Source organism: Rattus norvegicus, chromosome 5 (genome assembly GCF_036323735.1).
Source record: "Rattus norvegicus strain BN/NHsdMcwi chromosome 5, GRCr8, whole genome shotgun sequence".
Classification (NCBI taxonomy): domain Eukaryota; kingdom Metazoa; phylum Chordata; class Mammalia; order Rodentia; family Muridae; genus Rattus; species Rattus norvegicus.
Window position 1 is genome coordinate 9865001 of NC_086023.1, and position 25566 is coordinate 9890566.

The window sequence follows — 25566 nt, forward strand, 5'->3', positions numbered from 1 at the left end:
AGATTTCTTAAACCCTGCTCTCCAAACAAGCCTTCCCATCCTTAGCTAAGAGTCCTGCACGTTTGGTTTCCTGATTAACCCATCCACTTACCTACTCACACATCTTTTCTCTGCTAGTTCCTGACTTTCCCAAGACAGGGAGAGAAGCTCCCTTAGATGCTGTAGCATTTTTCCTCCTCCACTAACCACATGGTGTGTGTGTGGGAGGGGGCATGGGGGGCATAAAAATTTCATTGCTTGATAAGGACCTGGAATCTCTTTTCCTGATTCAAAAAACCCTTTAGAGTTGGAATTATGTTGTTTAACACACAACCATCCTGTCTTCTAGACTAAGACTTGATTGTTAATGATGAGAAGCAAGACGCCTGCTGTATTTTCTGAGAATGACCCTTTTTGCCAATGTTAAATTCACAGTCAGCATGTAAGGGTTCTGAGCCCTGTTTTTCCACTTTCTTATCTGAGGTCACAGACCTCAGGAGAGCCCAGAAGGGGTCACCAGGTCAAAGTCTTCTCCTTGGAACTTGCTACTTGCTGGGAGAGGGCTGCCTGCAGAATGGATGCCTTGGGAAAAGGTTGGGGAGGGTCACCTTTTAATTCTGAGAAAGAGCAGCTGGTTCGAATTTCTTCCCCCTTCTGTCTCCTGCTGCCTTCTTCAACAAGCCATGAAGGGGAGGATTTGTCCAGAAGGAGCCAGCAACAAGGAAGAAACTACCTTCTATTACTGTGGTGTGCTGTTTTGTGGCATAGCTGAATTTTCGGACTGGCAGAGAGGGTCTAGATTTTACATGGTTAACTCTGTCAGAAACCTGCTAGAGCCTCTGTCTGGAGAACCTTCTTCTAATAATAGTTTGAACTAAAACTCTAATGGAAACAAGTATCCTAAGGTCTAGTGGGTTACATGGAGAACTGGGTAAAGCGGCAAAAATGTGACCAACATATGAAAGTGAGCCCAGTGTCAGGATTACTTGTTTCTGTGCTGGACATCATCTCTATTCCTAAGTCACTGTCCTCATTTACTGCTCATAGTGACAGGGCTGTTGCCTCCCATACCATCACCCTGGCTGGGGAGACAGCAGGAGGATGCTAACCATGAACAGGTGCAGGAACTGAGCACCTGTGGAGCGAGCCCCTGCCCACAATTATGACTCAGTGTTCTGAATAGTGCCTATCTTAGCCTGCTTGAAATAGCACAAGAAACCCAGTGCTTACAATGAACATGGTAGGAAAATAGTAAAAACAACAGAGAAATGTTTGGGGAAAACACACCATATGGCTTGATTATTTTTATTTAGTTTTGAAGTTTTTCACAGTTTTTTTAAAAATCCTGAGCGTATGAGTGCATGTGCATGCGCATGCGCCACACACACACACACACACACACACACACACACACACACAAAGAGAGAGAGAGAGAGAGAGAGAGAGAGAGAGAAAGAGAAAGAGAGAGAGAGAGAGACAGAGAGAGAGAGGGACACAGAGAGAGAGAGAAAGAGAAATAGAGAGAGAGAGAGACAGAGAGACAGAGACAGAGAGAGAGAGGGAGAGAGAGAGAGAGAGAGAGAGAGAGAGAGAGAGAGAGGATAAAACTCACATCTCTCAAATAAACGGTAAACCAGTAACAGATTTTTGTCTGGACTCCTCAGCACTCTTGCCTCGGGCTGTGTTGGTGTGTGGTTCAGTAAGCAATCAGAGGTCATAATTTCATTGGCAGTTAGCATCAGGTTTAATTTTTCTAGCATGTTGCATTTACTAAGATGTCTGGTTCTAGTTATGCCAAGCACTCTCTGAATCAAGCTCTGAGCGGTATGGCGTGTTTAGGTACCTGAGCTTTATGGAACACACATGCTAATTGTTTTCAATCACTTTCCTTTCTAAGCACAAAAATGTGTTTTCTAAAGCTGAGTAGCAGTAGTCCTTGATGACATTACTCATTTCTTATAAAAAAGGGCCCCAAAACAGGTTTTTTTTAAAAAAAAAAAATGCCAATTTAACAAGACTGCCACCACTGATGCGCAGAGTTGAAAAGAATGCCAATTAAGGTGTTTGTTTGTTTTAATGACTGTTTTGGGTTTCTTTTTAAAGGTGCTTCCTAAAAATTAACACATGCCATTTGAATTGCATTTCAGGAGTGTGACCAAGTCCATATAGATGATGTTTCTTCAGACGACAATGGACAGGACCTAAGGTGAGAGGGCACCGTGGTGCACAGGCAAGGTTTAATTACTCGGCTAATTAAGACAAACTTTCTGTTTGATTAACTCTGGGCTTTTCTTGAATCTAAATAGCACATACAACTTTGGAACAGATGGCTTTCCTGCTGCAGCCACCAGTGCTAATTTATGCCTGGCAACTGGTGTCCGAGGTGGTGTGGACTGGATGCGAAAACTAGCCTTCCGCTACAGACGAGTAAAAGAGATCTACAACACCTACAAAAACAATGTGGGAGGCAAGTGGCTGGTGGTGCCTCAGTGGGTTGGGCTAAGATCATATGCATAAGATTTACAAAGTCCTCTTCACTCTGGGGCCATACTGTTGGGTATAATAGAATAAGGACAGTTTTATCTAGCTGATTAAATGCTACAGTTTTATGACAGACATAAGAGTAGAAACAGCTGCCCTGGCTGTCTAGTGCCATGGGATGGCCTGCAGTGACCTGGGGTGAGCTTCTTGACCTTTTCAACACTCAATGATCCTTCCAAGCAAGCCTTGTCCACAACACATGATGGGTTATGACATGGTTCCCTCTCCCATCTTGTCTTAGCCTGAGTTTTTCAGCATGGTTCATGGTAATCAAAGTGACTTAAATATAAAGGAAATAACAGTTAATATAATGCCAGTTACATTGATGGGGCTGTTTCCAGTATGGCTGGAAAATATATACATAGTAAATAGGTGCCTTCCTCCAGCGAGTAGCCAGTCCTAGGTCAGCCTTTCGTAGGAAGTGGCAAAACGATGCCTAGGTATCCCTGGGCTTCTAGCTCATCTGTGATTCCCACAACTGGGGAGAAAAACACCATCCCATAGAGTCAGACAGCATGCCAAGACACTGACCCTAACCACACCAAGGACTCTCACCCACTCCAAAGCCAGAAGGGGAATCAGCTCTTCCCATAGTCCATTGTTAGAAATGAAAAGGGTCCACTGAAAGGGGAATGTCCAGGGAGACAGTCCCTGCAAACTAAGTGCACATTTCCAAATGAAAGATAACCGAACATTTTCGGCTTAAGGATAGTTATGGTCTCCGTGAACTGTTTCTTCTTTATAAATCTGCGTGGCATGTGGGTAAGGATATATGGGTTTCACGAGCCTTCTACCCCTCAGGTCTGCTTGGCCCAGCCAAGAGGGAAGCCTGGCTCCAGCTAAGGGCTGAGATTGAAGCACTCACAGACTCCTGGCTGACCCTGGCCCTCAAGGCCCTCTCCCTCATCCACTCCCGGTGAGGCCCCCGTGGGCATGGGGTGAGGCCCCGTGGGCATGGGGTGAGGCCCCTGTGGGCACAGCCGGGCCATGGGCGTGGCTCAGGCTTGCTTATCTTGAAGACTTTTTTGCCAACAGTCCCTCCTTCTTTGTGTTCTCCTAGGGCAAACTGTGTGAATATTTTAGTAACGACTACCCAGCTCATCCCAGCGTTGGCAAAAGTCCTGCTATATGGCTTAGGAATTGTGTTTCCAATAGAAAATATTTACAGTGCAACTAAAATAGGTAAGCTCTTTGTGGTTTTTACTAATCTTCTTCCTTGAGGCCAATGTGAGTGTGAAGGCACTGAACGAAACTTATCTTCGGAATCCTTGCTGCATCAGAGAAAGGGAAGGGTAAAGGGAATATGAACTATAACCCACATAGCTGAGGGATAAAATTTTACTTTACTGGAGAAGGTAAAGCCTCGGCATTCCAGGTACAAATGGTTTAAGATCAACTCTGAGCCGTTGTATTTACTCTTTTAGATAACTTTCAACACAAACATTTTGTAAGCTGAAGCACAAGTTAACACAAACCCATACAAAGTGGAAACAAACACTTCATAGCTTTCTCTATTTTACTGGAAGTGGGCTTTTGTTGGTTTTAGTTCAATAGGTATAAAAAATTGATTTTTCATTTTAATTCTGGGAAGATGGGAAAAACAAACTTCCCACCAGAGAATACAGAGTTGGGGGAGGCATCTGATGTGAGATGAGGTTAGAATGTAATACACTAAGAAGAAAAAGGATGAGGAGTCCTGACTTGTTCTCCAGAGGACAAATGACTACCTATGGTCCATTATGATAATATGCAAATGAGCCTCCAGCAGGCGGGCGGGCGCTGGCTGTGGAAGGTGTGCCAGCCATTTTCCATATTCATCTTTACTTTATACAAATAAAGAAACATAAGCACCCAGGCTAAGTCGTTTGGGTAAATGGTTGAGAGCCAAGCCTGGAATCACTCTAATGTGAACTCCTCTCCACGAGGAACCATCCTGCTAAGTGCCTGGCTGTCTGCAGGGTGGAGGGAGCTATTGCTCCTGGTCAGGAGGACCAGGTAGAGAAGGACAAACCAGAAGGCTTATGGAGCAGACATACTAATGAGATCAAGGGAACAGCCTTGTGACTGTCCCTGAGTGGCTATTTGGAGGTGTTTACAAAATGCTGAAGCAGGAGATCAGCCCTGACCATGCATTAGTGACCTGGGTATTCACTGTGACACAGAAAAGGGACAGGCATCCTCAGACTGGAAAGAAGGCTGTGTCTGCCTGCTGATTCCATGTGAAGATAAAAAGAGCTGGAGAGGACTCCCTCAGGTCGAACTTCTGTCTTCCTGTGCTTTCGGAACCCTGTATGCCGTGTCACCTTCGAAGCATTTGCTCAATGGTCCCTAAGCAGTTGTTTGTGGTGTGAACTTCCTGCCAGATTATAACATTTCTAGGGCCCTTGGTCTCTTTTTCACCACAGTGACTACAGGGCAGCGTTCCTTGTATACTTAGAAAATGCCTATGTACTCACCAAATGGGTTTGGCTGAAATGGATTATTCTCTGTACGCTGGAAAAGGCTTGGGAGGCCATGGAGTCTCTTATAGACAGCTGTTTGCACTGCCATGTTAACCAGGAAGACAAGGGATGAGTGGGAGCCCAGGCAGATGAGCCTACCAGTTTTAAAATCTGCCTATCTGATGTCTAAGAGCAACTCATGCTACTTAAGCTAAAACTACTTTTTAAAATAAATGAATAATAAAAGCAAGCTTCGTTAAAAAATAATCTTGTTTTTTTTATAAGACTGGTTTTGTAAAAAAAGTAGGAATTGAAAGACCCGTGATTATTGCTAACTGTGTCATTAAATGAAACTGATGTGGAGGTCACTGTAGAGAGGGCCACAACTTAAGTTTTTCAATATTTCATGCAAAAAAGCTTATAGAACCCAAAGTTGGCGATGAAACCTGTAGGTGAGACTTTTTCTTTTCTTTTTTTCTACCAAAACTTCACCCTTAAATAACCTCTCAGGAACTGGGGGGTTAGCTCAGGGAAAATTAGCCTAAACTGTGCAAAGCCCTGGATCATGTGATCCCTAACACTGTATGAAATTTTAAAAAGAAAAAGAAATAAAGAAAAACAAAGAAAAACCTGTTCACATTTATATAGCAATCTATTCAATATTCCTTTCTACACAAGTCAAAAATAATACAGCTTTGCAGAACATGTAAGTGTTTTCCAATTCAGAGGGAAAAGTCTGTTTCTTAAAGTGATTTAAAATGTCACAGTTTACTGGGCAGCTAAAGCATTGAACGGCATCTTTGACTAAGGCTGGCGGTATTACATTCTGTCAGATGCAAACCAAAGATTTTAGTGCAAAGTACAAATATACAGCAGACATTTGTTTAAGCAAACAAGCAATTTGCTCATGGATTTATCTGATCCTCATTTGAAAGAGGTGCAGGCCCTACTCAGCCATTCACGTTTGAGAACTATCAACTGTCCCTTTGTCCATTAAAATGACCTTATTGTCAGCTGAGACCCAGAACGCCAATCTCCTTTCGGGGAAGAAACAATGCCAGCATTAGCTATGGAGATGTGCTGACAGCCAAGCCTGGAGGAAGGCCTGACAGGAGAAAGATAATGGACAGATAATGGTGTTCTGTTGCCTGCTTTCCTCTAGGAAAGGGCTTGGTTGGGTGCAAGATGGCTGGGGGAGGTGGCCATAGTCTTGTCCTATGACCCATACCCATGACATCTGACATTTATTTTAGAGGATAAAGATATAGATGGCATCTTTAAGCAAAGATATTAGGCTTTGTATGTCTTTCTCTTGACCTGCAAGGGTTTGATTTCTTTTGCTGTACCAAATCCAAGTTTGGTTATTTTTATTTTTAAGTCACTCTCACTGGTCTTGTAGTATTCAGCTTCAAAAAGCATGTTTAAGCTAAAATAGACTGCTAGGCTAATTATATGCCTTTTAGTCTCAGCTTGTCGGGGAAGAATGTATATTATTATAATATAGTATGCCAGTGTGCACACATACACTCAGGCACATGTGCATGGACACACACTCTTATGTTTGTATCATTAAGTTCTTTGGAAAAGAGTATTTAAACCAGTTGCCCAACACTTTGGCCTTGAGGCTTGGTGTTTCAAAAGTCCATGCTCTGAGTCGTGCAGTGGAACTAAAAACAAAGCAAAACCTCAGAATTTAAGTAAGTTTGCAATTTTGTCTTAGGCCACATTGATATCTAGCCTGACTTCATGTGTCCCAGGCCATTAATTTTCAAAAGACACAATGCTAATGACTTCACAACCTTTACCACACTGTGCTGACTTCGTATCGCTCAAGTGGCTGGACTTGTTTCCCTGGGTGGGAAGGAGCTGAACCAGAAGCATGGACAAAGTGTCTATTTAAGATTTCCCAGCATCATCAGGCTGGGTTGGCTGCCTGGCTGTCACAGTCTCTGAAATTGACTTCTACCAACCAGGAAAGGAGAGCTGTTTTGAGAGAATAATCCAAAGGTTTGGAAGGAAAGTGGTGTATGTCGTCATAGGAGATGGAGTGGAAGAGGAGCAAGGAGCGAAAAAGGTAAGCCTCCCTGGAGGGTGCCCTCTGCAGCCTCAGTCCTCAGTCCTGGAGGGTGCCCTCTGCAGCCTCAGTCCTCAGTCCTGGAGGGTGCCCTCTGCAGCCTCAGTCCTCAGTACGGCTCCCTTCACCCACAGCAGTTTTCTACCACAGACGATGAAGTGCAGAGAATTGTAAACATGGGGAGGGGGCTGTGAAGAACCCTACTGACATCAATGAGCTTTTCAAGTGACCATTGGTCAGAAAAGCCAGCTTAGCATTACAGCAATGTTCCAGAACCCAGGTGACACACACTGTCCTTATTCCTGGCATACAGGACACTGTCAGGTGGCTCACATCTTGTTATCCAATCCCGATACAACCCCAAACCCTCTCAAGCATTGCTTTGGAAAGATGCTTGCTAACAGTCAAAGCCAGCATGCAAGATGAAATGATTTTCTGCCCCAGAGAGCATCTGCTTTGCGTGGAGTGCTGAAGAGGGAGAGAAGTGGACAGGAGTAAAGAAACTTCCTAGAGACATTCCCTGTGACACTGTTGCTGACATGTGCCTCTGCGATTCTCTCATTCCCTTAGCAGAACTAGCAACTTGGGCATCTCACTGTGCTTCTTAAAGGACACTATCCTCTTCCTTAGCCTATATTCAGGGTCTTCACAGTCTGATTACAACTTGCCTTTCTCATCTGTCTCCCTCCGACACCCAACACTGCAGTTACATTCATATGGTGACCTGCTGCCTTAGTCCATTTCTTGTTACTATGGCAAAATGCTTGAAGTTGGATAGCTTATAAAGAATAGAGATTTGTTTGGCTCAGTTCTAGGTAAGCCTCCCTGGAGGGTACCATCTGCAGTCTTTTGAAAGAATATGGCCTCAACATCCGTCCAATGAGGACCATCTTGTTACATCGTAAGATGGCAGGAGGCATCCCCTGTGGACACGGGGCAAGGTCTGTCTTCATCACTGTCGAAAGTCACTAGCGTCACATTCCTTTCATACATACCACCTACTACTCACATCATGAGCTCAGTTTAACTAATCCTAATCATGGCCAACCGTTCTCACTGTCCATTAAAATCATGGTGAAAAATTGAGGGTTCATTTCTAACATGTGAATGTTGGGGGACATCAAACCACTAACACCTCTCTTTTACCACACCCCATCCTTTCCCCAGAATATTTTATTCCCAAATTCTCTTGTTATTAGGCTTGTTCCTCAGTACTCATGCCACGCATCTTAAGTTCTTAGCCTTTTTTCTTTATCACAGCTCTCACTCATGCTAGAAGTGGAAAGAGCTTGGATGCTCATCCAGCCCACATTTGATTCACAGCTTTGCCGTCTATCCATTCCATGACTTTGAGCGAATGTCGTAAGCCTCTCCCCCAGTGGGCGTGCTCACAGTGCCTAGCTCCTTGGCCTCTTTGACCAATTAGGTTCACTAAGATTTGTGCATCTCATAAAAACAACCAATGGCAGCTAGGGTTACAAATATATTTAGGAATGTCTGTTTTGCTAACAATGTGATCTTGAAGTGGGAGGCTTTTGTTTGAGACTCCATTTTAACTTTCTTGTATGCCTCTAAATCTTGGTACAGTTGTCTTCCATGTTCCTTCAAGGACATTCTATCATGAGGTGATTAAAGTCCTTTCCTTTCTCCCACAAACCCATTCACAGAGTTCTGTTTTCACCATCACGACAGACACGGCAGTTCGACTCTGCCTTTTTCCGGTCAGTACCAGAAATGGCACACCAAGTTCCAGGTCTCAGACGTAGCACAGACTGCCAGGTGTGACATGTGACAGCCTTTTCATACATCTCTGAAGATGCTGTCTTCACCTCAGATGCCTCTGGATTCCAATCAGAGCACAGGCACTGGTCCTACGTCTGTCAGTGACAGAAGACGTGACTGATGTGCCTGGTGCTGACTGAAACCTACACACACTTGGCCTGCTAATGCTTACCAGGAGTAGCATAGAAACCTTGCTGACTGTGCCATCTCACCAGTGGCTAGTCATGACTGGTCCTGGTCACATTTGTCAGCCTAGACGACATTAGAATACCCCAAACTCAGTCCAGGGGGCTGAAGAAGAATGGCAGGTGAGAAATTCAAACTTGAGTTCTCTTCCTTGGAAAGCTTCTAGAATTCCCAGGCCACTCCTACACAGAACCCCCTGGTGTCCTTAAGGGCCTGAGAGAGAGTTGCACTTCTGGCCAGCAGAGCTCAGGTCATTCTATGCCGCTGTGCCCCGAGCCAGGTCTCCAACTGCCCTCAGAGCTGGGCCTTCAGGAGAAAGTTAACATAGTATGTCTTTCTGTTCGTATTTTCCATAGGATGCAAAAACACAGGTAAAATCCTGCCTCAGACAGGTCTCTTCATAGGTCTTTCTGAGATGCTTCCCAGATGGATAGCCCTGGTAAGCACAGTGTGGAAAATAGGAACTCCTGAGCTGATGCTGCAATTCAAAAGTCTAAGAAGATATTTTCTATCTTCACAGGGCAGTTAAAATTATCTTCACAATTTTTCTTTGGATATGTTTTTTTAAAACATCAAAAAGAAATTAGAGAATGAACATTCTCCTTGGATTTTTACTTATGAATCTTCTTAGCTTTACTTTGATTTTTTTCGGGTGAATGTATGTAGTAAGAGGGGAAAAAAAGAAAGCTCCTTGGACCTTGTGACCTGCCTGTGCATGTAAAAATTTCAGTGTTCAAGGGTCAGATTCTTATATGTTGCAGGGAGATGGGAGATGAAAGCCATCAAAAAAAAAAAAGGATGAGGAAGAGAAGGAGGCAGAAGAAGAAGAAAGAGAAGGGGAAGAGGAAGAGGGAGAAGGGGAGGGGGAGGAGAAGAAGGAGGAGGAGGAAGGAGAAAGAGAAGGGGAAGATGGAGAAGGAAGAGACAGAGAGACAGAGACAGAGAGACAGAGAGACAGAGACAGAGAGACAGAGAGACAGAGACAGAGAGACAGAGACAGAGAGACAGAGACAGAGAGAGAGAGAGAGAGAGAGAGAGAGAGAGAGAGAGAGGGAGAGAGAGAGCAGTTGCTGCTGCTCCTTGGACTTTGTGACGCCTGAGCATGTAAAGATTACAGAGTAACAGCCTGTCTCAAACAACCATAACCAAAACCAAGAAATGGCTAAAACTCATAGCTAAAACTTGACCAGACTATGACTTGAAGCCAGTGCTCCTTCAAGCTATAAACGTAAGCATCCCAAGCATGCTAAGATTTTGTATTTTAGAAAGTTGTATGGCTTGTTAACATTAAACACTGGATAGGTTTGCTTTTTGGTGGGAGGGGTAGATATAACCTACATAGGTGTCTCCTTTCCCGGGGTTTTACAATGATTTGTTTTTCTCACTTAGCTGTTCCTCCAGGCAGATGTCTGCAGACAGGATAGAGAGCTCTGTCTTATCTACAAAGCAAATCATCACTCAGTTATATTAGTTTCCAAGCACTAACTGGATTTAAGTGAGCACCCCTCCCTGGGGAAGGTCTGCACATCCGGACAATCAAATCAAAACCATGCCATTTTACATTTCTTCAAAACCAATTTTAGCTGTTTCTCTTGCTTCTCAGTTTCCCATGTTCTTTCAAAAGTCCTATAGCATTCTCTCTTGTTCCCTAGAAAGACGTCGTTCAGCTGCCTAAATCATATTCTTCATCAAGAGAGAGGAGCTTTCTAAAGCCAGATAGCAGTAAGCAACACTCCAGTTGCCCATGTCCTTAAAGGCCACTTGCTGAGGCAACAGCCACCTGGGCAGTACAACTAGGCTTTCCGAAGTAATTCCATCTAACCCTATGATTTCTATCATAAAAGCTCTTCCTCAAAATGGAGATACAACACAGCTTGAAGAAAATAATTAAGCACAGGTATAACTTTAAAAAATCCAAGTGGTAAGAAAGGATAGCTAGTTTCATTGCTCAATTAATCTACATTTCAGAAATTCATTTAAATCTTTGTAACAGGTAAAAAAGGGCAAGTGTCCATTGTTCTGTATACTGTCCAAGATCTGATTCGAAAATTGTTCCTTTTAGGTCTGCATTCCAAAACCTGCTGAGATCAAAAATTAAGCTAAATACCAAGCTAGTGATGCCTCATTTTAAACTCTAGGGAAAGCCAATTTGGTGGAAGTTGGAGGACAACATTTGTAACACAATTTAATTCCTTTTTTTTTCTTATTTAAGGGGGACATAGAGATAAAACACTAAGCAGAGATTAGTTTGTTGTTGCAGGTTGTTCGTCCATACTTAAAGATTACACGGAAGAGCTAGGTTTTGGCCCTCTCTGTCTAAAGCGGTGGTTCTCACCTCTTTCAGAGGTCACGGAAGACCATCAGAACACACAGACATCAATTACATCACAATTCATAACAGTAGCAAAACTACCTATGAAGTAGCAATGAAAGAATCTCAAGGGTTAGGCACATCATCTCCCCCTGAGGCCGGATCAGGCAGTCCTCTGCTGTATATGTGTCAGGGCCTCAGATCACCTAATGTATGTTGCCTAGTTGGTGGCTTGGTGTCTGAGAGATCTCAGGGATCTGGGTTGGTTGAGACTGCTGGTCTTCCTATGGGGTTGCCCTCCTCCTCAACTTCTTCCAGACTTTCCCTAATTCCACCACAGGGGTCCCTGACTTCAGTCTAATGGTTGGCTGTAAGTATCTGCTTCTCTGTCAGCTGTTTGTTTGGCCTCTCAGAGGACGGCTAGGCTAGGCTCCTGTCTGTAAGCATACCATAGCATCAGTAATAGTGTCAGGCCTTGGAGCCTCTCCTTAAGCTGGATTCCAATTTGGGCCTTTCACTGAATCTCCTTTCCCTTGGTCTCTTCTCCTTTTTTGTCCCTCCAGTTCTTTTAGACAGGAACAATTCTGGGTCAAAGTTTTACACTGTGAGATTGCAACCCCATCACTCCACTTGATGCCCTGTCTTTCTACTGGAGAAGGACTCTACACGTTCCCTCTCCCCACTGTTGGGCATTTCATCTAAGGTCCCTCCCTTCGAGTCCTGAGAGTCTCTCACCTCCCAGTTCTCTGGCACTTTCTAGAGGATCTCCCCCACCTTTCATCACCCCCCAGGTTGCATATTTTCATTCATTCAGCTGTCCCTCAGGGCTTCTCCCCTGTTTCCCCTATCCCCAATACCTGATTATGTTCCCCTTTTCCCCTCCCCCTCCCTATCCTACCCAGATCCCTCCCTCCCTCTACTTCCCTCCCAAGTGGAACTGAAGCATCCTCACTTGGACCCTTTGGCTTGTTAACCTTCCAGAGTTCTGTAAATTGTATCCTAGGCATTCTGTACTTCTTTGGCTAATACCCACTTATTAATGAGTACATACCATGCATGTCCATTTGGGTCTGAGTTAACTCACTTAGGATGATATTTTCTAGTTCCAGCCATTTGCCTGCAAAACTCATGGTATACTTACTTGTTCTTAATAGCTGAGTAGTATTCTATTGTGTAAATGAAACACATTTTCTGTATCCATTCTTCCATTGTGTCTGGGTTGTTTCTAACTTCTGGTTATCACTAATAAGGCTGCTATGAACATAATAGAGCATGTGCCCCTGTGGTATGGTAGGACATCTTTTGCGTAAAGCCCAAGACTGGTATACCTAGGTCTTCAGGTAGATCCATTTCCAATTTTCTGTAGACCTCCAGGTTGATTTCCAGAGTGGCTGTACCAGTTTGTAATCCCACTAGCAATGAAGGAGTGCTCCTCTTTCTCCACATCCTCACCAGCGTCTGCTGTCTCCTGAGGTTTTGATCGTAGTCATTCTGACTGGTGTGAGGTAGAATCTCAGGGTCGTTTTAATTTGCACTTCCCTGATGACTAAGGACTTTGAACATTTCTTTAAGCTTCTTGGCCATTCAAATTCCTCTGTTGTGAATTCTCTGTTAAGCTCTGCCCCCATTTTTTGATTGGGTCGTTTGGTTTTTTTGAAGGTTGGCTTCTTGAGTTCTTTATATACTTTGGATATTAGACCTCTGTTTGATATGGAATTAGTGAAGTTTTTTTCCCAGTCTGTAGATTGCCTATTTGTCCTATTGACTGTACCCTTTGCCTTACAGAAGCTTTTCAGTTTCACGAGGTCCCATTTATCAATTCTTAATCTTAGAGCCTGAGCTCTAACTCATTGGAGTTCTGTTTAGGAAATTTCCCATACCTCCCTTACCCCCACCCCTGTGCCTATGAATTTGAGGCTCTTTCCCACTTTGTCCTCTATTAGATTCAGTGTATCTGGTTTTATGTGAAGGTCCTTGATCCACTTCGACTTGAGCTTTGTGCAAGGTGACAAATATGGATCTATTTTCATTTTTCTGCACATCACCTGCCAGTTAGACTAGAACCATTTATTGAAGATGCTTTCCTTTTTCCATTGTATATTTTTGCTTCTTTGTCAAAGATCAAGTATTCATAAGTGTGTGAGTTCATTTCTGGGTCTTCAATTCTATTCTATTGATCAACCTGCCTGTCTCTGTACCAATACCATGCAGTTTTTACCACTATTGCTCTGTAGTACAGCTTGAATCAGGGATAGTGATTCCCCTAGAAGATTTTTTTATTGTTAAGAATTTTTTTTCACTATCCTGGGTTTTTTGTTTTTCCATGTGAAATTGAGAATTGCTCTTTCCATGCCTTTGAAGAATTCTGCTGGAATTTTGATGGGGATTGCGTTGAACCTGTAGATTGCTTTTGATAGGATAGCCATTTTTACTATATTGATCCTGCCAATCCATGATCATGGGAGATCTCTCCATTTTCTAAGGTCTTAGTCTAAAGATCTCCCAGGAGATCTGCATCAGGAAACCTTTAAGTAACCACCAGGCATGCTGTCATGTGTATTTGCAATTATCTTACCAGCCCTTTGGGGCTGAGCGTTTAAGGGGTTCTAGCATTTACAACAAGCTGATCCTCGATGAGCATTATGGGAATATGTTTCTGAAAGTGCAGTATCTACATCAGAGAGAAGATGCTGTTAGATTATAAAGGATTTCTATTGGTGCATTTTAAATAATTGTGCAGACATCCATTTCCATGTGTAGAGTTGCTCACATAGCTTTTTTATGTGATGGATGTCATGCATAACCAAAAAGGCTAGGTGTAGATTTTCAGAAGGAGGAGGATTTAAAGAGTAAATGGCCTGTCACTGTGTCCCCTAGGGGCATACTGTGGCTTTACAGCCTCCCAAGCCTGTGCTCCTCTAGGTTCTGGTGCCTACTTCAGCTCTCCCTTATTAGGAATGGAGCCTCTCCATGTCCATCAGGCTTAGCCTGTCCATCTCAGTATCTGACCTCACCAAGTGAGCCCAGGTGTCCCCAGCTACTGGCCACTCTAATAACCTTCTTCTCTGCATGTTCCCTGTTCTGCACACAAACTACTTCCCAGCTGTCTCTGTGACCAGTCCCACCTCCAAACCTTCCTTTCTCTGCACTCCTCCCCCAGTAGTCTTAAATACCTTCTTCGCTGTGCTGTCAAGTCTTCAGCGAGTATTAGTGGCCCTTCCCTTTCATTTACAAGATAAAAATCTAAACTCCTTAGTTAATTCTCACGGCCTTACCCTGAAACGCCTCCTTCCCTATTAGAGAACAGACTCTTCCAGCCTGATGACATTCCAGGCTAATTACAGAAGATGCTTCCTGGGTCCCTTATCTCTATACCTTTGTGTATCTTCTGGCGGGGAGGCCCAGGAAGGACTCTTCTGTGTTTATCCTAACAACTTGTAGCAGAGCCAGCCTGGCATTCATCCCTTCTGTGCCTACCCTCATATGATGGTTCAGCAGATACCAGTCTTGTCTGTCCATGGCTCTGGGACATGGGGCATGTCATGTATTAATTCTTGCTTTAGCTATGGTGCTCTACAAATAATGGCATTTGTTTTGACCGTAAACTTAGAAGCAACATGGAATCGTTTACGCCAACTAATCAATTTACTGATAAGGTACAGCTTGGGAAGATGAACCTCATAAAGGAACCTCATTTGGCTCTTGAAAGGGTCGAGCTCAGGTTTCTTCAAAGTCATGTGCTTCTCTTTCACTCTTCTGCCAATCTTTCTTCCCAGTTTTATATAAGAAATATTCATTTTAGTGGCCAAGAATAGTATGCCCATACATATACACACACTGCACACACACACACTGCACACACACACACACTGCCCACACACACTGCACACATACACACACACTGCACATATATACACACACTGCACATACACACTGCACACACACACACTGCACACACACACACTGCACACACACACTGCACACACACACACACTGCACATACACACACATACCCACACACTCTCTCACACACACACACTCTCTCTCTCTCTCTCTCTCTCTCTCTCTCTCTCTGATACACACAAACACAGTGCACATACACACACACTGCACACACACACACTGCACACACACACTGCACACACACACACACTGCACATACACACACATACCCACACACTCTCTCACACACACACTCTCTCTCTCTCTCTCTCTCTCTATCTCTCTCTCTCTCTCTCTGATACACACACACACACTGCACATACACACACACTGCACACACACACACTGCACATACACACACACTGCACACACACACACACTGTACACATACACACACACTGCCCACACGCACTGCACACATACACACGCACTGCACATACACACACACACTGCATATACACACACACACACACACACACACACACAGAGCACATCATAGCACAGCACAGCGCGCATACACATAAATGTGCACACACACGTCATCAGATTCAGTTGTCCCTGGCAGTATAAAATCTTGGCATTGTTAAGTACATGGGTAGAGAAAATATTCCCCTCTGTAGGAATCGATGACCTATTAATAAGAGTCATGGGCCTTCTCTGCTAGACTCGGTTCTCAGTTAACCAGCCACCTGATGGATCGTGACACTAGAGTCCTTGAGGTTCTGTGACGATAAATTGTTCACTGAAGCAGACATCACTATCTGTCCTTAGTGTGAGCAGCTGGTGCTGAGGCGGGGGCTCAACCCTGTAGCATGGAGGCTTCAGACAGCCCAGGCCTGGTAGGGAACTTACTTTCAGTCCTCAGTCTCCTCTCTACACAGCTCAACAGAACAGCTGGAGTTGAACTCATTTCTATCAGGAAAGTGCCTTAGAGTTAGTATATGGGACCTTGCACTCTCTGGCTTTTCAGCCAGCCTTATCTTTTGCTCACAGGTAGTCAGCGTCCATGAGGTTCTCTCTCTGTGAGCTCCAGCCACAGACTCAGCTGAGCATCCCTCCAGCTGTCCTCCTTTGACACTCAGCTCAACTGTTGCTTTATTATTTGGGACATTTCCCTAGTTCACTGTGCAAAGCTAATTGTGTCTCTCCTGCTCATATTAGCACACTCTGAGAGGCTGAGCCAGCACCATCTCTGTCTCTCCCTAGACCATGAGCCCAGAAATGCAAAAGGCAATCTAAATAAGAGCCACAGTACAGACTGCAACCTAACAGTGCCGAGCAGAAATCTGTCTGTGTCTGCAGAGATTTCTGAACTATTCTGTCATTAGCAAGTAACAGAGATATAGAGATGCCTCTCATCGTATTGAGTCTAGAATGTTCAAAATTAGCAGATTCACTAAAAGCCTTTAGCAGATTAGAGTATATCAACAATATTAGCATTGTCGATAAGTATATTAAGTAATGTGTACCCTAGTGTAACAGCTTTATGCACTCTTTCAGACTGGATGCTTCCTTTATGACCTGCAAATCTTGATCATCTAGCTTGTATAACAGATTTCCCGCTTCTTGGGAAGTCTCCTCAAATCCTTAGACGTATGAGTGCCCATACTTCTGCTTCAGATGATTGTATGTGAAAGAAATCTGTGGGGAAAAAAGAAGTGTGTTCTCAGAGAAGAGTTTGCATAACTACTCTTTCAACTGCTTCTGAGCAGAAGTCTGGTCCAGCCTCCGGTGAAGGAGATAGCCCGTTTTCAGGATGCTGGTCTGTTCAGTTGCCCCACATAGTCCTGACTGAACTTGTGCTTGTACCTTGATGGTTTGACTAACTGCAGATACACACACTCACACCAACCGCACAGGCTATGTACAGTCTCTCCCCCATGGAATAGTCATGAAAAAAGAATAGTGGCATCATCTCTAAGCAGGGGTGTGTCTAGAAAAAAGAACTGTAAAATACTACCAACCAACCACAGAAAACTTTTCAACCCATGAAATAAAAGCTTTGTAAATCTTTAGCACTTGGCAATTCTCAAATTTCAGTTTCTCTTCAGTGACTTTTAAATTTGGAAATGTCATTCAAGTCACAGTGGAGAGGAATGTCTAGTTGAGAGAAATGGTACTCCCCTCACACCAGTATTTCTTAGGGGCCAGGTTGAATTTGCGTTTTAAGCAGATGTGAGCATGCTAGCTGATCATTTGTACAGTACTAAAATGGAGCTAAACGCAGCAGGGCCTCTCTAAAGAAGGGAGGGTTATGCTGCCTGGGTCTCTGTCCTTACCATCTGTCTGCCCTCTCTTCAGCATGCAATGCCCTTCTGGAGGGTCTCCAGTCACTCAGACCTCATGGCCCTGCATCACGCCTTGGAATTAGAATACCTGTAACAGCCTCGTGCCAACCTGACGCTGCACTACTGCCCTGTGGCCAGAGATAATCCTGCAGGCTTGTCTTGTGTCAGTGCTGGACTCCAGGATATACCAATGTCAGCATATGGATGCATGGCTGCTACAGTCTTGACTGCTATCCTCGGGGTTAATGGAGGACCATGTTTATTCTTCAGAACAGCTGTTGACTCTAGTACTGTGAATCCAGTGAAAGGAAGCCGTGAGAATGTTCTTGCACAGTGTGGTATGTCTTGGCTATATTAACTACATGGTTCAAACCTGTGAAGAAAAGACCTACAGACACTTTGGTTTTCAGCAAATGTGATGTAAACAGCGTCTGCAACCCAGCAAACTTGATCCCACAACAAAGACTGACATGTGACTGACATGTGACTGACATGTGTCCCCTGAACAACCATGGAGCTATTTTCTCAAAGGTTTACTTTTTGGTGTCTCCCACCCGGGGCAATCTGTACTTCGCTACTTATTTATGAAAAAGACTTTGGATAAACAGATTTGCTGAAGTATAATTCACATATCATATGATTCACCATGAAAGACTTCTCAGCTTCAGATAGTTGAAGGGACAATAGCATGAGAAATAATCAAGGAAAAGCCTTGGCCTGAGAGTATGGCAAGTACTTTGAATTTTAGCACATTGCAAAGTAGTTTAAAGTATGTCTAATTTAAACATGTAAAATGTACATCACTGAGACAATCGTGTACAGAAAGAATTTTTGGTGTAAATTTGTAATAATGGATGATTCTTATACATTCTGTTTAGGGAAATGCTATTATGAGGTAGAAATGCTTTCCTAGGAAGCTTGGGCACAAACTCCTGCAGTGCCTTATCTAAGTATTGGGTATAAATATTGTAGATAATGGATCTTTTTGATAATGTTATCTAAGACCAAAAGCATGAATGTCAATGTCAACAAGGATTTTATTTTCTCAGTCTTTTATCCCATCCATTTTTCTAATTTGTGTGTGTGTGTGTGTGTGTGTGTGTGTGTGCGTGTGTGTGCGCATGTGTGTTGGTTAGAAGGGCCTTGATAAAAATAACAGTGGCTCACAACTGAAAAGTTTTGAAGTCTTCCTGACCACTTCCCTGACTTTCTCGTTTCAACACATTAATGTATTATATGTAACTACTTGGAAAAGAATGACTATTCGAATGCTTCATCCCACAGAAAGAATATAGATGATAGATATATTTTATTAATAAAATTAAGTGGAGCCTAGCAGAGTCTCCATGCACTCAGAATGATTACCGCGTCTGGGTTTCTTGTTTATATCAAGGAGGACTTTACTACATAACTGAGTCAGCAGCTCTTCTTACCCCTACTCTTACTCTTCCCTTCCCCACCCAGACAAGGGTCCTTATCCCATGGTGGGTGTGTCTGGCCATCACAAGAAACATTAATGTCGCTCTCTGCTTATGACAAGACAGACATAAACCCAAAGGGGGTAGGGGGAGACACAAAAATGATCCTGTTTGTCATGTTATAAGAAAGATTTCTTCCAAAATGATGAATTTGTATACAGTCAGGAGTCTTTCTCATTGTGTACTTTGTGTTGCCATGAAATTACCCTTTGGATCAATTTTAATGAATATTATTAATAAGTTATCAATAACATTATTTAATATTGGGAGCACCAGGTTTGACCCAGAGTAGCAGAAAAACCACTCTACTTTTTCCTTTTCTAAAAGTCAGTATTGCTGCTAAAATTAGTCATTGTAAATTCTCCAAATTGTTAAAACGTAATGGAATTTGTTTCTCCCCTGATGCAGACAGAAGTGGCCAGTGTTGAAACTTCTTCATTTGATATTTTGTCCTCTGCAGACTGAAAAGACAGCCTTGACCTTGGCCTTACTGTAAACAGGTGTGCTGTGTCCACGATTGTGTACAGAACTTTTTTCTTCATTAATTTTGTGTTTAAATTAATAAACTTGATTTGTGCAGTACTGTATGTTCTTTGGTTGTCAGTATCATCTTTCTGGTTTTGGTTACGGGGAAGAGCTGAATCTTGTTTGCATTAGAACCCTGCAGCCAAAGGAAGTCATACGGACAGCCCGCTGATGGCTTTATCAGTCCTGTAGGAGCTGACCCGCAAGGCAGCAGCTGTTTCTTTGATCATCGTAAGGACTGGAGAATGGAAAGACTATTTATTTCCCTAGACTACATCAACTGAATCCTCACTCGAATTTATCTATGATAGAACAGAATTCGGCATAAATTATCTCGGATTGCAGAACATAGCTCTACCCACTTACATACCCAAGGGACAGCAATATGAGGTTGTTTCATCCCAAAGGAACATTCACAACATGTATCTCTGTGATTTTCCAGATTCATCACTGACAGAGGACTATAAAACCGTACAATTCACTTCCTCTTGAGACTTTAACCCAAGGAATACAACATTCATGTGTATAGATACATGACCAAGCACACAGTTGTCTGGCCTGTTCATCAGCCCTGGGATATAGATTTTTCACAGGCACTCACTACACCAATTCATTTGACTAAGTAGGTGTTCTGTCTGAAAGTGGTGAGAATTGAGAGGAAAATATTTGACAAGGCAGAGGTGGGAGAGGATGGGATCATCAGGACTTAGGTGAAGAAAGTATGAAATATAGACGGTGTGGGGTTTGTACACTCACAAGATGAATCCTCTGTCACTTCTAACATGGCACCCACCAACCCAGCCATTTTAAGGACTCCCCTCTGATCATTAGTTGAAGCTCAGATTTCTAGTATTCCAGAGCCACCAAATACAGCTTGTCCTTGCCTCTTGTCATTATCTGCATTGCTATAATGAGCAAGACTTCAGTGCCCCTGGTCAGTACATAGACCAAGAATCCCACTTCATTTTTGCTTGGGACATTCTAGCATCGTAGTTGCAGTCTACAGACACCACAGCCAGCTCTTGTTTGTCGTCTTTGGCAAAGTTCTTTGCCCTAATGTCACAAAGTGCTGGATCCTTGTCTTGGATGTCTTTCCCACCTACCTCTCTGCCTTTATTGGCAGCTGCCTTTATATTCCATCTCATAGACTTGCCATCCCATGAGGTACTGCCCTACTTTACCTAGGTACCACGGGGCAGGATGACCTTGATCCAATAGCCAACTCCAACCTAAAGTTGGTAGAAACAGTGAATGAATTAGTAGGGGGTGAATGTGCTAATTCAGGTTAGAACAGCTCCCTGTGGCAATCAGGTTTACAGATACTATTCTCAGTGGAAGAGGAGTCGCTGAGGAGCAGACAGAGATGCTACTGGATCTGACTGACTCCAGCAGTGATCACCCTGGTTGTTAAGTAGACAATAGGCTGTAGTTAGGTAGACAATGGGCAGTAGTGAAGGAAGTGGAGAAGGGGGAGGGCATTGTTAGGTCACAAGGAAGCCAAGGCCAGTGAGCAGCAGTCTGGTTGGGATGAGAATGATGGGAAACTGGAATCTGGCTTTGTTGGCATAGCAAGGGTCAAACTGAGTAAGAGGTTACATGTAGGGAAAATGAGGCACAGTGGAATGTGGGTGCCTATGAGATAAAGGGGCATGGTCTACATCATCGTGAAACAGGCCATTCTAGTTCACAACCTTGACTGTGTGGGCAGATGGCCTGCAATCCTAGCATAGCGAAGCCACATTTAACTTCTCAGTTGCCTGAAGTGGGAGTAATAATGAGCTATTTCAAGGATCATAAGGAAAATCTAAGCTAATATTTTTGAAGTGTTGGACCACAGCCTAGCAGATTTTCGAAGTCGCCCCCTATGATACACTGTTTATACACACAGATGAGTTGATTTTTTTTCTGCCCACATGAAGAATCAGCTTCTCCAGTAGAATAATACCCTATGATGTGCACTGCATCGCTGGGGCTAGGCCTGACCCCAGCTCTCTCAAGTGTTTGGCGAGTGGATGTCAGAGAGCTCACTGACCTCCTTGAAAGGTCTTTATGAGTAGAGCTGGTGGAGGCCAGCAGTGGGCTAGCACAGGCTCCTACAGACTCAAAGCATAAAGCTGGCCTATAAAACTTGGCATAGAGGAGACTGACAGCAGGCTAGGTTGGGAGGGAAGTATGGCCAGCTGATAGAGGGGAAGGATGTCCCAGGACTGGAAGCCAGAAACTTAAAAGATGGAGGTGTGCCCAGGAGACCAGGAGACGAAAGCTAGGATGGGAGTTCATGCCTTTTTTTGTCTTTTTAAGCCTTAGTGTCTCCTGCTTTCAAAATTTTCTTCCAATCAACATTTACAAATGCAAGGTAACATTCGAGGTTCCCAATAGCGTTTTACATTTGTTTTTCAAAACATTTGCATATGACATGGATGTTTCTCAAGTCAAATGACTGTAAAGGAGGCCATTTGCTTAACAGAACCTGGAGATGAGAGACCTTGCTGGTCCACTTGCATGCAGAAGAAATTTCCCTGCAAACGCTGGAAGCTTAGGTTGCAACAATCTGCCCGATCCACACTCAGTCTCTTTCTGATTCCCTAAACAGTGAATTCACCAGAGTACATCTTTCTGTGTCTCCCTGAGTGCTTCCACTCCCCTCCATTCTGTGCTGTTATACGAACTGACAGGGTGACTTGTGGCAGACGAAATGAAAGGGTTTGTAATTTAGGAAACCTCTGGCCCTGCTGACTGAAAGCAGGTTGTTTGTAAGAAGGAAATCCTGACCTCAGCTAACTGGCAAACTCTGTCAGAAGCAATAGAGGAAGCAGAGGAGAAAGAACAGTACTGGAATTTGAATTGGCAAGGGGAGAAAAATAGATGCTCTCCCAAACGAGAGCTCCCCATTGAAGGACTGAGACAGCCCCAGCCCCTGAATGGACAATGGTGAGTATTACAAGAGTATGATAGAGTTGCATCTGGGAGCATACTGCTAGGGACAATAGCTAGGTCAACCACCCTGATGATGGACTCCCTCTAGTCTGCAGGAGATGGAAGGCCTATCCTCCAACCCCTGCCTGCATACTGCAGGCAGGGTGCAGCCTACCCTGTCATTGTCACAGTTGACCCAAAGCACCAAGACACCAGACAAAGGGGCTATAAATTGGATATTGGATTAGTTACTTTTCTCGTTGCAGCTTAAGGAAGGAGGGTTTATTTGGGTGTATGATTGGTTTGCAGATACAGGGATCAGAGCAGGAAGTCAGAGCAGTAGGAGCAGAAGCCTGAAGCAACTGGTCACAGGGCACTCATAGTCAGGGAGCAGAGAGAAAGGGGGAGGGGGAGGGAGGGAGGGAGGGAGAGAGAGAGAGGTTCAGCTTGCTTTCTCCTTTACTTAGTCAAAAGACTTGACCTGTGGAAACCTAAATGTCCTACCTAAACTCTAGGTGGATCTTTCTAACTCAGTTAACTCAATCTAGACATTCTCACACACACCCCCAGAGGTTCCTAGCCGAGGTGATTTGAGGTGGCATCTCACTGTCCTGCCTTTCTACACCTGGGCCTTCCTGACACCTGGTCCTCTGCGTTGCCTCCATCCGCAAGCTGCTCATCCAGCCACTGGGCCCTGACCTCTGAGCAGCCTGGGTAAAAAAGCAAAGGCCTCTGTGCATTGAGTTCTGGTCTCCAAAGGTGCTCATTTGGCTATGTCCAGTGCTTTGACAAATATCTGATTGAGCCCTGCCCATTATGCCAATTGTATCCATCTTGGGCAATGTTTGAGCTGCAACTGTTTTAATGGCCGCTGAGGATGCGCTCTATTTACCATCCCTGCCTGCTAGTTCTTTACCAGTCCTTCCCAGTCGGCTGCACATGACGGTGTTTAATGCTTCTGAAGCCCCAATGATCCAATTCAGTGCCCCCACGTATCAGAAAGAATTCCACTAAGGGAGTAGTTTTCAACTTCCTAGTGCTGAGTACTTCCTAGTGCTGAGTACTTCCTAGTGCTGAGTACTTCCTAGTGCTGAGTACAGCTCGTGTGCTGTATGTTGCTTTATGGTGATGTACCCACATCACCATAAAGTTATTTTTGTTGGTGCTTTATAACTGTAATTTTGTCATTGTGGTGAATTATAATGTAAATATCTGTTTTCCAGTGGTCTCAGGTGACCCTGTGAAAGGGTCATTCAACTCCCAAAGAAGTTGCAACCCACAGGTTGAGAACTGCTGCTCTAAGGGGTCCTATGCCCATGGTGACCTCAGAGGTTGCTGTCTTTCATTTCAATTGTGGTAAGTGACAGCCTGTGATAGGAATAGCACTGGGTCTCAAGCTGCAAAGACTTTGTGATCGAAATCCCAAGAATACAGCAATGACTGTACCTGGGAGAACAAAGTCCTCAAGTAGAGGTGGTTTGCTCATCAGCCTGCATGAAAGACAAAAAGTAAAATAAAAATGGTGCCATCGCAGCATGAGCCTCACTGGAAAGGCATTCTTCTCAGTCGCCAGCGTGGAAACCTCTCTTTAGGTTTTTACTACAATGTGTCTGTTTCCCACACTGTCACCACAGCCATGTCACTGGTGTCCTCCAGACATCTTGCATGACCCTCACTATCCCCACTCTGACTCTCTGCCTACATTATAGCCAAAAGAAACTGTCAAGGTAACACTTGGTGTCCTGGGTGAGCTCCTTGATTGCCTCCCATCCCCCTGCGCTCCAGCCCTTCCTCTCTTAGCTTCATAAGCAAGCTTTTGATCCTCTAAGATGCTGGTTAGATTCCTCAAGTCCTGACTGAGGCCTTAGCATGTGCTCCCCACAGAAAGGACTATCTGATGTCCCCCAGCTTTCAGATTGCACCCTAAGAACTTCACCCTACATGTGCCTTTCTGTCCAACCCATCCAAGGGACAATTGTCACACAACACTTCTGTTCCCCATCACTCCCGAGAGCCCCTTTTAGATGCCTCCCTCGAGTCACTACATGTTGCCAGTCTGGACTGTTGGTTACTCTAATACTGTCTACCTCTGTTAGGGAGGCTGGAAACTCCAGAAGGAGGAAAGCCATTGCTACCACTAAATTTACAATGCTGGGCATACAATAGCTTTTGTATTTATGATAAGAAAACTAATGCATTTGTTGACAATAAGGGTAAACGAAAGATGGACAGGTAAGCAAAGATGCTGAGAAGAGTGGAGTGTCTGTGGGAGACATTTAAAGTATTTGTAGAAATACAGCTTTGTGTGGAACGTGGAAAGATGGTAGAGGAAAGAAAATCTAAAAAAAAAAAACTGGTGAGATTTTTTTTTCTTGCACTTGGGAGCTTTATCTGTTATGATGAAGCCACCAAAGAATCTTAATCTGGGAGTTGACAGTTGCATACATATTCCTTTGATTTGTGAGGGGGAAGTGGACCGGAACGGGAGGTTGCCAGCCGCGTGGGAGGTGGTCGTCATAATGGAAGCATGACGTAAGGGGAGCTGTCCAAGGGAAGCCCCAGGGACTGAGAGGTGGAAGGAAGCCACCCAGCAGGTGTGCCAGAGGCAGAGCTGGTCAGGAGAGGAGCAGGCAGCTCAGTCTCTCCTACCTTTCCATTGTGGAAAGGAGCTGAGTGGACGGACCCTCACTCAGAGTCGCGTGTAATTAGGTCAGGTCCATGGTTTGCGTGAGTGCCGGTGGGGTCTCTTCCTAAGTTGTCTCACTGTTCCCCAACTGGAGGGCTTTGCTGTCTGGAAGTAATTTTATATCTCGGTGAATGTGTGTGCTGTGGCGAACTGTATGGGGGGTTGGTACAAATTAAGAAGCCAGGCTCCCCATATGGCTCCCGCAAGCAGGCTGGAGCACTTTATATATAATTGAGGAAGTGTCACTTTGCCATTTCGGATGGAGTGAGAACGCTGGCAGCAAACAGTTAGGAGACCGTAGACCCTCCACATGAAGACCTTTTAATCCACCCCTCGTCTCCACTGAAGTCACAGCAGGGCTAGACCCTGGCCTAGGCCCAACTTTAGGCATTTCTAGACTGGGCCTAGGGCCACAGC

At 44.2% G+C, this 25566-nt stretch overlaps 1 protein-coding gene and 1 long non-coding RNA gene across 20 annotated transcripts in view; one reads left to right on the forward strand and one right to left on the reverse strand.

The window, feature by feature from the left end:
- Eya1 (EYA transcriptional coactivator and phosphatase 1) overlaps positions 1-19609 on the forward strand; it is a 238011-nt gene extending 218402 nt beyond the window's left edge. For 14 of the 16 annotated variants that reach the window (XM_039110907.2, XM_039110905.2, XM_039110909.2 and 11 more), the window contains 6 exons: positions 2127-2185; positions 2286-2446; positions 3322-3436; positions 3581-3702; positions 6935-7035; positions 17558-19609. In XM_039110907.2, coding sequence (XP_038966835.1) covers positions 2127-2185; positions 2286-2446; positions 3322-3436; positions 3581-3702; positions 6935-7035; positions 17558-17638 — 639 coding nt within the window. In that variant the 3' untranslated portion in view covers positions 17639-19609. Of the gene's footprint in view, positions 1-2126; positions 2186-2285; positions 2447-3321; positions 3437-3580; positions 3703-4682; positions 5578-6934; positions 7036-17557 lie in introns of those variants that run through there. The other 2 variants (XR_010066461.1, XM_063288308.1) reach the window with 2 other exon arrangements.
- Positions 1-25566, reverse strand: part of LOC120102805 (uncharacterized) — a 99183-nt gene that overhangs the window by 21777 nt on the left and 51840 nt on the right. The window lies entirely within an intron of this gene.